Below are 14,387 nucleotides of genomic sequence, written 5' to 3'. Positions count from 1 at the left end.
ATTCAAAAAGAATTATTGTTAAAATTTTATATATGCTCTTCCACTTTTTTCTCTGCTCTATTTTACAAAATTGGAATTTTATGGCATATGATACTGTGTAACATGCTTTTTATTTACAAATGAATCATGAACATTTTCTTGTGTCATTAAATGTTCTATTAAAACCTTTTTTTAATGGCTAAAGATAAAAATTTCTACATTTCCTAGATATTTAATGTATTTACAATTTTACACTTAAAAATAACACTGTGAGGGAACATCTTTAACTATTAAGCCTTCTAAATATCTGATTACTTTTTAAAAGGCATTTCTGGAAGGAAAATGACTAAGGGAACATTTTTAAGGCTTTTGACACAAGTTACCATGTTACCTTTTTGAAACACTGGACTGATTTGCACTCAGTGGAATATGAGTGTCAGTTTCCTTGTAGCTTTACCTTTCCTGGGAATTATTTATGTTTACTCTTTGCCAGGATGATAGGTGATGACTAGTATTTTTGATTCATAATTGAATCTGCTTTTGTTACTCTTTTACTACACTATTAGCATTTAAAAAAATAAGTGTAAGAGCATGTGGGTGGCCCTGCTGGTTAAGTGTCTGACCTTTTTTTTTTTTTTTTTTTTTTTAAAGATTTTATCTATTTATTCATGAGAGACACAGGCAGAGCGAGAAGCAGGTTCCATGCAAGGACCCAGTGTGAGACTCAAATCCAGGAATCCGGGATCACTCCCTGAGCCAAAGGCAGATGCTCAACCGCTGAGCCACCCAGGCGTTCCTAAGTGTCTGACTCCTGATGTCAGCTCAGGTCTTGATCTCAAGGCCGTGAGTTCAAGCTTTGCATTGGGCTCCTCTACTTTAAAAAAACAGAAAATTAAGTATAATTTTAGAGTAAAGATATTCATGAGTGATACATCCTGAGAGAGAGAGAGAGAGAGAGAGAGAGGCAGAGACATAGGCAGAGGGAGAAGCAGGCTCCATGCAGGGAGTCTGATGTGGGACTCGATCCCGGATCCCGGGATCTCGAGCTGAAGGCAGGCGCCCAACCTCTGAACCACCCAAGTGTTCCGTAAAGATATTTCTGAATAAAGTTGGTTTTTCTGGCAATAATTGTCTTCTAATTAAACTTTGCAGGCTATGGATCATCTGCAGTCATTCATTGCAGATTGTGATCGAAGAACAGAAGTGGCTAAGAAAAGACTAGCAGAAACTCAAGAAGAGATTAGTGCTGAAGTGGCAGCAAAGGTAAGAATTTCAGTCATTTCATTAGTACTACAAAATATAATTTCAGCTCACTAATTTTAACTTTTTATTTTAAAATAATTATATTCACAGATTGCAAAGACATATAGGGAATTCTCTGAACTCTTCCTTAGGCTCCCCTTATGTTCATATTTTATACAATGGTAGTACACTTTCGATCACAACATTTTATTTAGCTTTTACCAGTTATTTGTGTACTTGTGTGTGCATGTGTAACTCTCTGCAGTTTTATCACATGTAAGTAACTTGAGTAACTACCACCATAATTAAGTTATTTCACTCTAGCATCCCTATGAGACTCCCTCTTACATCTCTATAGCCATATCAATTCGTCCTTCCTTATCTTCTGGCAACCACTAATGTATTCTCCAGTTCTATAATTATGCTATTTTATTGAATATTACATAAATGGAATCATGTATCCTTTTGAGATTGATTTCACTCAGCACATGTTCTCTCTTTAGTAAAATGTCTGTATGTCTTATACCCATTTTCCAAGTGGATTGCTTATTTTTAATGTTGAGTTTTGAGTGATCTTTAGATGTTCTGTTATACCCACCACTTTTAAAAAAATATTTTGTTGTGGGAGCACTTGGGTGGCCCAAGATGGTTAAGCATCCAACTCTTGATCTGTTAGCTCAGGTCGTAATTTCAGGGTCATAAGTTCAAACCCTGAGTTCGGCTCTAAGCTGGGTGTGAAGCCTACTTAAAAAAATTTTGGTTTTGTTGTAAACTTAGTATGCAAAAAGTAGAAAGAGTTGTGCCTGGCTGGCTCAGTCAGTAGAGCGTGCATCTCTTGATCTCTGGATTGTGAGCCTGAGCCCCACGTTGGGTATGGAGATGACTTAAATAAATAAACTTTAAAAATGCAAATTAAGAAATCTAGAAAGAAAGGAATAATAAATCCCAAAGGGTTCGTAATCAGTTTTTTTTCTCGTTTGATTATTTTAAAAGCAAATTCCAGATGTCACATCTTTTCACCTCTAAAACAGAACCATAAAATCACATCCATAAAGTTAACAATTTAATATTATCTAATATCCAGAGTTTGTTCAGACATAGGCTGAGGGAGAAGCAGGCTCCCTGCATGAAGCCTGGTGTGGGACTCGATCCTGGAACTCTGGGATCATGCTCTGAGCCAAAGGCAGATGCTCAATTGCTGAGCCACCCAGGCATCCCTCTAATCAGAAGCTTAAAAAAAAATAACCCATACTTTGTGTTTTGTTGATTTGATGACTTAATACTTTGAAATATTTTGTGCTGTTCAGTATAGGTTGTACATTTTATGCAAACGCAGAATGGAGACAAAGAGTTTACCCAGATAGAGTTTGGATGACAACATTAAATATAGTTCTCAGAGATGTATGTACAAAGGGAAGTGGATTCCTTTGTGGAAAGGATGTGTTTTTATTTTAAACAATCTCTGCACACTATATGGGACTTTGAATTCATAGCCTCAAGATCAAGAGTTGCATGCTCTTCCGACTTAGCCAGGTGCTCTGAGGAAGCAGTTATTTTTAATCAACTTTTTCTGAAAAGTTCTCTAAAGATGGGATCCTAAAGTGTGGGGATCTAATGTCATGGTTGAAAAAGATCCACAAGTGCTATCTTGGTTTATGGGGCATTGTAATTGGTTATCTGTCACTACAAAAGTGCTGTTTAACAAATTACCTCAAAACTCAGTGACTTAGGAAATCCCTGGGTGGCTGGCTCAGAGGTTTAGCGTCTGCCTTTGGCCCAGGGCATGATCCTGGAGTCCCGGGATCGAGTCTTGCGTCAGGCTCCCTGCATGGGGCCTGCTTCTCCCTCTGCCTGTATCTCTGCCTCTCTCTCTCTCTGTCTCTCTCTGTCTCTCTCTCTCTCTGTCTTTTGTGAATTAATAAATAAAATCTTTAAAAAAAAAACTCAGTGACTTAAAACAATTAAGTGTTTATTAGCCCATGAGTTTAGGTTGAACTTGATGGAGAAGTTACTGCTATCTCAGTTGGGCTAACTCAAATGTCCTCTGATCAAAGGCCATTTTTTTTTTTTAATTTTTATTTATTTATGATAGTCACACAGAGAGAGATAGAGAGAGGCAGAGACACAGGCAGAGGGAGAAGCAGGCTCCATGCACCGGGAGTCCGACGTGGGATTCGATCCCAGGTCTCCAGGATCGCGCCCTGGGCCAAAGGCAGGCGCTAAACCGTTGCGCCACCCAGGGATCCCTGATCAAAGGCCATTAAATGAGGCTAAGGCTAGCCTGGCCATGTTCTTATGGTAGTGGAAGAGATTAAAAAAATAAATAAATAAGTCACACAAGTGCTTTTTAAGCCTTTCCTTCTGTCATGTTTGCTACTGTTCTATTAAACTAAAGTCAGTTACATGGCCGAAGTCAGAACAGAATATGATACTAATTATATAGCAAAGAAATGGATATAGGGAATGGTGAAGAGTTTGGGGCATAATCCAATCATTCTGTAACAGCTATTGAGAGAAAAATGCCACCTTGCTAAAGAAATAAGAAAATGAAAATAGAGTTCAAAATTTCTTTGAGGGATGAATATTTTGGATTGAAGGATATTTGAGAACTAAAGATTATTAGCACACTAGTTTGTTGTGATCGAATGTCCATAGAAATTGAAGTCTTTGCTAATATGATTGGCTACACAGCCTGAATACTTACTTTGTGGCCAATAAAAAGACTGTATAGGTATCATATGCCATTAAAACAATAGTAATGAACTATATTCTCAGGATGATGGTGAGGAGGAGGAGGACAGATCATAAGGCAAAAAGTAATCCCAAGGGAAAGACATGAACTAAGGCTAAGGGAGACACAGTGCTATGGTAGTGTACTGAAAGTCAGTAATGTGCTGTGCAGTGTGTGTAAGGCACATTTTCTCTCATTTCTCACAACTTTGTGAGATAGGTATTATTCTTTTTTCTCAGATGAGGAAGTGGATTCAGGTTAAGCAATTGTGGTCAAAATTACATAGCTGATAATTGGTTTGGCAATAAGCCAGGCTTGTTGGACTCTAAAGTAATATATTGTCTTAAAGAAGATCTGCCAGTTCGTTCCTATAACTCCTGTTTGAGCCTATGCTATTTGTTGGACGTTGGAAATAAAAGATGAGAACTACATACATATTTTTTTCTTTTTTTAAGATTTATTTATTTGTTCGTGAGAGACACAGAGAAGTAGAGACGCACACAGAGGGAGAAGCAGGCTTCCCTCAGGGAGCCTGATGTGGGACTTGATTCCTGGACTCTGGTATAATACCCTGAGCCACCTAGGTGTCCCTAAAGATGGGAAATAAAAATAGTTATCTACAAAGTGTTAAGATATGTATATAAAAGTTTATACATAAGTGTGTGTGTATGTGTGTAGAAAAGTATATATTTAGGGCAGCCCCGGTGGCGCAGCGGTTTAGCGCCGCCTGCAGTCCAGGGCGTGATTCTGGAGACCCAGGATCGAGTCCCGCATCGGGCTCCCTGCATGGGGCCTGCTTCTCCCTCTGCCTGTGTCTCTGCCTGCCTCTCTCTCTCTCTCTCTCTCTCTGAATGAATAAATAAATAAATCTTTTTTTTTAAAAAAAGTATATATTTGAAAGTAATGGTATGTACATAATGTTATGAAAGATAAAAAGATGACACAAAGGAGGTTTTGGCACTCTTATGTTTAAGTGGAGTTTAGATGTGATTGATTAAGAATGTTTCACAGAATAGTTGGATTTTGTTGAATGAATAGATATACATGAGTTCAGGCAAGGGGAGGTAAGGGATGATAGCCCAGGAAGAGGGATGGCATCACTCTGCAAAGTCACAGAGACAAAAAACAGTAAATTTGGGAAACTAGATATAGTTATAGATTATGTTATGAATGAGAACAGCAAAAGATGGTTTGGAAAGGTACACAGGGGTAGATTGTGGAAGAAGTGGTATTTTATACCTGGAATACACTGCCAAAGTAGAGGTTGTAAAGTAATAATTAAATTGAGTTCAGTTATGTTCCTGACTTCATTGTAGTGAGGACAGGTAGGCATAAAACATCCTCATATTCCATCAGTTCATTTATGATATACTCAGCATTAGTTATACTCCTATTGCCTTAGATAACTTGTCTTTTCTAAGCATTTATGAAATATTTGAACTTGGATAATTCTGCTTTTTATTCGTGATCTTCTTTTCTGTTTCTTTCTAGGCAGAACGTGTTCACGAATTAAATGAAGAAATTGGTAAGTTGTTGGCCAAGGTGGAACAACTGGGAGCTGAAGGAAATGTCGAAGAATCCCAGAAAGTAATGGATGAAGTAGAGAAAGCACGGGCAAAAAAAAGAGAAGCAGAGGTGAGAAGATTCTTAATGGTAATATGTATAGCCTTACTGTCAAAACATATTAGATTGAAAATTATTGAAAAGTTATTGCTAGTAAAGACAATTTAAACCAATTTTAAAAATTTAGAAAAAAAAAGAAAAAAAAATTTAGTCTGTACCATAGTAGTGGATCATGCATCAAAGTTGTGGGTGGTCTTTTTTTTTTTTTTTTTTTTTACTTTAGAGGCTTTGATCTGTTGAAATGTATAACTAGTGAATGAAATTAAACCAGCTTGTCATTAACAGTCTCACACACACACACAATGCATAAATGTGGTTCCTATGGTACCCTTCTCTCCCTTGATTTTACCCCTGTCCAACCATAGCATTCTCCCTTCTCTTCCCATCTCAGTACAATCTGCTGGTACTTTAGGAGTCTCCTATCATTCTTTCTCCATAGCACAGGTCAAAATCTCATACCCTGCAGACAAAGTTCTATTTTGTTCGGACCATCTGATATTTGTTAGAAAATCAGATACCTTCACATGGGATTGTATTCTCCCGTTTTGCCATAGTCTCCATTGCTCTTTTTTTTTTTTTAATTTTTTTATTTATTTATGATAGTTACAGAGAGAGAGAGAGGCAGAGACACAGGCAGAGGGAGAAGCAGGCTCCATGCACCGGGAGCCCGATGTGGGATTCGATCCCGGGTCTCCAGGATCGCGCCCTGGGCCAAAGGCAGGCGCCAAACCGCTGCGCCACCCAGGGATCCCTCCATTGCTCTTAACTGTATCACACCTCAGTTTAATTATTATTCTGCCCTCTTAAAGACGAAGCTTAGATAATTGATTTTAGCCCATTGAATGCTACAGATTTTCTTCTAGACATAATTGTAGCTGCATCCCACATATTTTCATACGTTACTCTTGTTTTTTAATGTTATTTTCATTTCAATTTGTATATTTGCTAATTACTTGTGGTTTCTTTGACCTACGAATTATTTAGGAGTGTATTTTTGTATATTTGGTGCTTTTTCCAAGTATTTTTCTGATTGGATTTTAATTTAGTTCAGTTGCAGTGAGGGAACATTTTGTGTGATTTCAGGTCTCTTAGCTACATCAGTACCTGTTTTGTGCCTGCACATGGTCTCGGTGAATCCGCTCTACATTTGAAAAGAATGATGCTCTGTGTTATTAAGTGGAGTGTTCATAAATGTTAATTGAGTCAAGATAGTTGATTGGTTATTCACCTCTTCCATATCCTATTGATTTTCTGTTCTATTTACTGAGGAGTATTAAAGTCTCCATCGAACTGTGGATTTATTTACTTACCCTTTCCATTTTGTCAGGTTTTGCTTCGTGTATTTTGAAGTTCTGTTACTAGGTTAATCCACGTTTAGTTTGTTGTGTCTTTTTTTAATAATTAAACCCTTTATTATTTTAAAGTGTCCTAGTAATGTCTTTTGCTTTGAAATCTCCTTTGAGGGCGCAGCCTTGGTGGCTGAGTGGTTTAGTGCCACCTTTGGCCCAGGGCCTGATCCTGGAGACCCAGGATCGAGTCCCACGTCGGGCTCCCTGCGTGGAGCCTGCTTCTCCCTCTGCCTGTGTCTCTGACTCTCTCTCTCTCTCTGTGTCTCTCATGAATAAATAAAATCTTAAAAAAAAAAAAAAAAAGAATCTCCTTTGATATTAATAAAAAGTCTGTCTAGCTTCTTTTTATAAGTTAAAGTTGAATACTATGAACTCAAGATAAACCAGTGGGGGGAGGAAAGTATAATCATAGAAATAAAATGAATCCTAAAAAATACTTAATCCAAAAGAAGGAAGGAGGAAAGGAACAAACCCCAGATTGGACATATAGAAGATGACACAATGGTAGACTTAAACCCAGTGTGCTAGTAATGATGTCAAATGCAAATGGTCTAAACATTCCAATTAAAAGGCAGATTGTGAGACTGTTTTTTTTTTTTAATTAAAAAAAGGGTTTTTATTTAAAACCCCTGTTTTTTGTTTATTTAAAGAAAGACTTAGGGTACCTGGGTGGCTTAGCTGGTTAAGCGTCTGCCTTCAGCTCAAGTCGTGATCCCAGGGTCCTGGGATTGAGCTCCATGTCCGGCTTCCTGCTCAGTGGAGAGCCTCTGCCCTTCCTTCTTGTTTGTGCTTGTGTGCACATGCACATGCTCTCTCTCAAATCTTCAATAAAAGCAAGACTTAACTATATGCTAGCTACAAGAAATCTACCTTAAATATAGAGACATTAATAGGATGGAAAAAGACATACCGTGTAGCCATTCTTGTTAATTTTGAAGTCTAAATACTTAGGATTTGTTTAAATCTAATTAATACCATTCTAGAAAATAAACACTATGAATTTTAAAATGCTTAGTATTTTATAGCTTATTTCCCCAAAAGACTCAAGTAATGAACCTAAGTAACTATTATTGGTTATATATTTTGCAGTTTTCTTTTTTTTTTTTTAAGATTTTATTTATTTATTCATGACAGAGAGAGAGAGAGGCAGAGACACAAGCAGAGGGAGAAGCAGGCTCCACACAGGGAGCCTGACATGGGACTCGATCCTGGATCTCCAAGATCAGGCCCTGGGCCGAAGACAGTGCTAAACCGCTGAGCCACCGGGGCTGCCCCTATTTTGTAGTTTTCATAAAATTTCATATATATGTTTTTGAAGATTTTCTAGTATCACACAGTGGCATCTTTAGCCTGTTATGTTTTATCATAGTTGATTTTTACTAGGGACAATGCATTAAAAAATTTACTTGCTCATTATAGATTGTGTTCAACTGTACATAATAGAAAACTTATGATGATTTAAACAAGAAAGGGTTTTTTCTCATTTATTTTTATTTTTATTTTTTTTAAGATTTTATTTATTCATGAGACACACACACACACACACACACACACACACACACAGAGAGAGGCACAGACACAGAGGGAGAGGCAAGCTCCATGCAAGGGGCCTGATGTGGGACTCGATCCCGGGTCTCCAGGATCACACCCTGGGCTGAAGGTGGCGCCAAACCGCTGAGCCACCTGGGCTGCCCGGTTTTTTTCTCATTTGATAAATAATTGTAGTTAGGGAGTCTGGAGCTGGTATAGCAGCTCCATGATTCTATCAAGTACACAGGCTATTTCTGGCTTTATATTCAGCCATCCATACTAAATGGATTCATCTTTATGCTTACCAATTTGTGATGACAGTATGGCTATCTGCCTAAAGCCTTTTCTCTGTACATAACTAGAAAGAGGAAGAAGAATAACAAGGCACAGAAATTGAGTTAACTTGCCTCCTAGTGTCATACATTTGTTTTTCTTTTTCTTTTTCTTTTTTTTTTAACTTTATTTGAGAGCATGAGCTGGGTGGGGAGGGACACGGAGTGGGAGAAGCAGAAGCAGACTCCCGCTGAGCAGGGAGTCAATGAGGCAAATTTCAGGACACCAGGATCATGACCTGAGCCAAAGGCAGACACTTAACCAACTGAGCTACCGAGACACCCTGTTTTTTAAAAAACCAAACAAAACAAACTTTTATTTGGAAATATTTTCAGAAAGGTAAAAGAAATAGTATAAAGAATTCCCCTATATCCTTCACCCAGGCTCCAAATGTTAATATTTTATCATACTTGTTTTGTCTTTCTCTTCTTGTGTGTGTGTGTTTGAGCTGTTTGACATTAGGTTATAGATATGATGCCTCTTTTTTTCTTTAAAGATTTTATTATTTATGAAGACACATTTTATTATTCAGAGAGAGAGAGGCAGGAGACATAGGCAGAGGGAGAAGCAGGCTCCATGCACGAAGCACAGTGTGGGACTCGATCCTGGGACTCCGGGATCATGCCCTGAGCCAAAAGCAGATGCTCAGCCCCTGAGCCACCCAGGCATCCCCCCCCCCCTTTTTTAATATGCCTCTTTAACCCCAAATACTCCAATGCGTATTTTCTCAAAACAAGGATATTCATTAGATAACCACAGTATAATGATCTGAATCAGAAATTAACACTGATAGAGTTAATGAAATCTGATACAATTAATGAAATCTTTACTCAGATTTTTCCAATTGACTCCATAATATTCTTCTTTAGGGTGGCTAAAGAGGTTGTGCGCTTGCCTTCGGCCCAGGGCATGATGATCCCGGAGACCCGAGATCAAGTTCCACATCGGGCTCCCTGCATGGAGCCTGCTTCTTTCTCTGCCTATGTCTCTGCCTTCCTCTCTGTGTCTCTCATGAGTAAATAAATAAAATCTTTAAAAAAAAAAATCTTCTTTACTAAAGCATTTTTTTTTTCTTCGTTTAAGGCCCAGTTCAGGATCATGTACTGCATTTAGTTACTGTCCCTCTTGTTTTCTTTAGTCTGGAACTTCAGTCTTTGTTTGACATATTCTTGACAGTTTTGAAAAAATACAGGCTCATTACTTTGTAAAATGTCCTTCAGTTTGGGTTTTTCTGATTTTTCTTTCTGGTTATATATATTTTTTTTAAATTTTTATTTATTTATGATAGTCACACACAGAGAGAGAGAGAGGCAGAGACATAGGCAGAGGGAGAAGCAGGCTCCATGCACCGGTAGCCTGACGTGGGATTCGATTCCGGGTCTCCAGGATCGCGCCCTGGGCCAAAGGCAGGCGCCAAACCGCTGCGCCACCCAGGGATCCCTCTGGTTATATTTTTGACAGTACCATTGCAGTAATGTTACATCCCATCAGAAGGCACATGTTAGTGATTTGTCCCATTTCTGGTGATTGGTCTATTTTTCCACTGGAAAATTGAAGTTACAGTGCTTTCTTTTTGTAATTAATAAGTGTGTTGGTATTGAGACATTTTTAAAACTGTAAACATTGCTTTCCATCAGTTTCTGATCCACATGTGATAGCAGCCATTGGTGATATTTTTTGTCTCAGTCTATTGACTCCCTTTGAAAGAACTTTTCTATAGATTCCATCCAGCAATGTCCACTTGAAGAGCCTTAGCCAAAGCTCTGTGGGGGCTTTGAAATGTAATGTATTTTAACTGAACATGCTGTTGGCCTCAGATAAAAGGGAAAAAAGGATACAGCAGATACACAAACCCACTAATTATTATTTCATTAATGAAATTTTTTTTAAGATTTTATTTATGAGACACACACAGAGAGAGGCAGAGACACAGGCAGAGGGAGAAGCAGGCTCCCTGCAGGGAGCCTGATGCGGAACTCAATCCCAGAACCCTGGGATCACGGCCTGAGCCGAAGGCAGATGCTCAGCCACTGAGCCACCCAGGCATCCCTCATTAATGAACTTATTATAAATCAAATGGTTGAGTGTTAGACATTTACTCTCATTAAGGCACTTTTCATTGCTTGTCATATAGAACTATTTCTCTTAGTGGAAATAGAGATTTTTAAAAAATTTATTCATGAGAAACACAGAGGCAGAGACATAGGCATAAGGAGAAGCAGGCTTCCTCTGGGGAGCCTGATGTGGGACTTGAACCCTGGACCCCAGGATAATGACACTAAACACTGAGCCACCCAGGTGCCCCACTACATTTCATTTTTAACAAAAGTTGTAGAAAACGAAACATAGTAGAACACAGAAAACGGTTTCTGACAGTTGTATTCTTTACCATGGTAGAATTCTTAGAGTAGTTCTTGGCAAAATACAGTTGAGTCTCCATCTTTTACCTCCAGTGGAGAAGTCCCAAGGACAGAGGATAGGAATACGTGGAAGCCATCTTTTTTTTTTTTTTTTTGGAAGCCATCTTTTTTATGACAAAAATAGCCATTCTTTTATGTATTCGTTAGAAAACTTTTTTTTTGTATAAACAGTCTATTTTGTGTAATGGTATGACTCAGATTTATATGAACGTTGTTTTTTTCACTTTTGTTTAGGAAGTTTATCGGAATTCTATGCCAGCTTCCAGTTTCCAACAACAGAAACTTCGAGTCTGTGAAGTCTGCTCTGCCTATTTAGGTCTTCATGATAATGACAGACGACTGGCTGATCATTTTGGGGGTAAACTGCACCTGGGATTTATTGAAATAAGAGAGAAGCTTGAAGAATTAAAGGTACATTGGTAAATTAATACTATGTGCTTAATCTTATTTAACCACTCATTGTTTTGATGTGTATTAGTTATCTTTTTGTATCATTCTTGACTGTGCCCTTGCTAAAAATTCATACCAAATAGTGTAGAATTATAAATGGAAATAACTGGTTTAATGGATAATGTCTGAGAAACAAGACTTATAAATACTGTCCCCTTATTTTGGGAGGTAGTATTTTGTTTTGATGATGACATTGAATTACGGGCCTTGCAAACTGGGTTCTAAACTAACTCTTTCATACAAGTTTAAAGGAAGACAGAAAATGAGACTAGTATTTATTTGAAATATTTTGCAGTTCTTCACTAAATAGCAAGCTTGTTGGATCTCTAGTTTTATTTTTTGCTCCTGCTCCCATTTCAGAAAGGAATTCGGATGAAATCTATCTTTTAAAAAAGGACAGTTACTGTCACATACATGGTATTGTGAGAAAGGCAATACAGTTATTACTCAGGTGGTGAATTATTATGAGAAGATAAGGAAACAACAAACATAGGGTATTTCTAAAGATGTAAATAAAATCAGAGTAAATGTATATAATGAGTTTACTTTCCATCAGTCTCATGAGGCTAATTTTTTTTTTTTTTTTTTTTTTAGATTTTATTTATTTATGCATGAGAGACATAGAGAGAGAGAGGCAGAGAGACAGACAGAGGGAGAAGCAGGCTCCTTGCCGGGAGCCCGACATGCAACTCGATCCCGGGTCTCCAGGATCCCACCCTGGGCTGAAGGCGGCACTAAACCGCTGAGCCACCAGGGCTGCCCCTCATGAGGCTAATCTTTAAAAAATTATGGCAGTGTAGCATTTTGTCATGAATAGAAGATAGGTTCAGAGGTAGCAAACACTGGATAGTGACTTTTTTTGCTCAAATTAACCCAAGATCTGTAGTTTGACATTTAAAATAATGTGGAGTCAGAAACACTTAGGGATATCTCCATATTCATAATTAACAGTGAGCTCTTCTAAGTATTCTGAGTAGCTAGGATGATTTTGGGTAAATTTTTATTTAAAATGACAAAGTAAGTTTCACTATATAATGGTTAGTGAGCTCGAAATTAAAACTCAAAAATGCTACGTATTTGGGAATCTTTGCAGATACAGACATAGCAACAGGACTGTTTGGCACTTTACTGTGTGTTTTTTTGAAGCAATAGAATTGGGATGGTAATTGGAAGTGACAGAAGACATTTTATTTTGGAAATTAGAGAATTGGGAACTTGTAGTGATTTATAATACGTAATGTCCTTTAAAAAATAAAAAAAATAAAAAAACAAAAATAGGCACATCTTGGCTCAGTTGGTAGAGCGTGTGCCTCTTGATCTCAGGGCCATGAGTTGGAACTCCACATTGGGTGTAGGAATTACTAAAAAAATAAATAAATAAACTTTAAAAAAATACAAAATAATGTTAGAAAACATTCAAAGGAGAAGAATCTTGTAGAAATGATTTTGAAATATTAAGTCATGAAGAAATAAAAAATTTTACAAGTGTTCTCCAGAAGGGCGAAAGATTTTGGAAACTAGACTTGTAAGCGTAGTGATTTTACCCAGCAGAACTTTTAATTGTTACTAAACAGATTTTGATGTTACTTGTACTGTATTGGGAACCAGATATGGTAGAGTTTAGGATAATTCTTGTTAAGAGTGGACCCAGTAAATAATGCTCCTCATTTTTTATTATTTGAACTGTCATTGTCTTTTAAGAGAGTTGTAGCTGAGAAACAGGAGAAAAGAAATCAGGAACGCCTGAAACGAAGAGAAGAAAGGGAGAGAGAAGAAAGGGAGAAGCTGAGGAGGTATGGAGTAATTAATTGAATAGTCCAAGTATGTGAAGTTGAATCTCCCTGGCTCTAAAAAGAGATGTGATTGGTATAAGATTTTAGGTGTTAATAAATCTAGACATGAGAGATTTGTTTACTTTTGAAAATGTTACCATGTGAAAATGCTTATACAAGTATGTTAAGTTACAGCCAATTTAAGTCAAGGTGATTCTTTTTTTAAATTTGTATTTATTCATGAGAGACACAGCATGAGAGAGAGGCAGAGACACAGGCAGAGGAAGAAGCAGGCTCCATGCAGGGAGCCTGATGTGTAGGACTCGATCTTGGATCCCAGAATTATGCCCTGGGCCAAAGGCAGACGCTCAACCGCTGAGCCACCCAGCAGTCCCAGTCAAAGTGATTTCTCTCAAAAAGTATGGAAGAGGGCAGCCCTGGTGGCTCAGCAGTTTCAGCTATAATTTTGATTCTATAATTTTTACCCCTAGGAGCTATAAACTATTAAGATTGTATTAATAATAGCTAAGTATATGCAGTTCTTTTTATATTGGTATTCATTAGTTGATAAAATCATATTCTTCATATTTAGAATGTTTAAATGTTCTGAGTGACCCATTGGCAACAAATTGTGTCTCATCATGGTAGCAACCTTTTTTGAACTTATGTACATAACTTTTTTAAACAATGTTATGATAGGTATGTCACTAAAGAGTTACTTGTAGTTCTAATGTATAGTGTTCCTTTAATTGTCTTACACATCTCTGAAATTTAAATCCTTTATCTACAGCAGATTTTTGTGCCTAATTAAAACCCTTTATAATATGTGACTTGGTCATGCCAGCCTCCCCTAAGCTTTGAGCATGTTATACTTGGTCTATTTCAAGGTGTTTAAACTGACTTTGTGTTACATGGTTTATAGCAGGTAATATTTTTGCACTGTAATGAAAAAAATGAA

At 37.5% G+C, this 14,387-nt stretch overlaps 1 protein-coding gene across 13 annotated transcripts in view; it reads left to right on the top strand.

Annotated features, from left to right (window-relative positions):
- LUC7L2 (LUC7 like 2, pre-mRNA splicing factor) overlaps positions 1-14,387 on the top strand; it is a 62,183-nt gene that overhangs the window by 36,797 nt on the left and 10,999 nt on the right. For all 13 annotated transcript variants that reach the window (XM_049095248.1, XM_025433981.3, XM_049095249.1 and 10 more), the window contains 4 exons: positions 1,132-1,242; positions 5,444-5,587; positions 11,442-11,618; positions 13,359-13,450. In XM_049095248.1, coding sequence (XP_048951205.1) covers positions 1,132-1,242; positions 5,444-5,587; positions 11,442-11,618; positions 13,359-13,450 — 524 coding nt within the window. The remainder of the gene's footprint in view (positions 1-1,131; positions 1,243-5,443; positions 5,588-11,441; positions 11,619-13,358; positions 13,451-14,387) is intronic.

The sequence above is a fragment of the Canis lupus genome, chromosome 16, assembly GCF_003254725.2.
Source record: "Canis lupus dingo isolate Sandy chromosome 16, ASM325472v2, whole genome shotgun sequence".
NCBI lineage: Eukaryota > Metazoa > Chordata > Mammalia > Carnivora > Canidae > Canis > Canis lupus.
This window is presented reverse-complemented; position numbering and strand designations above follow the sequence as displayed.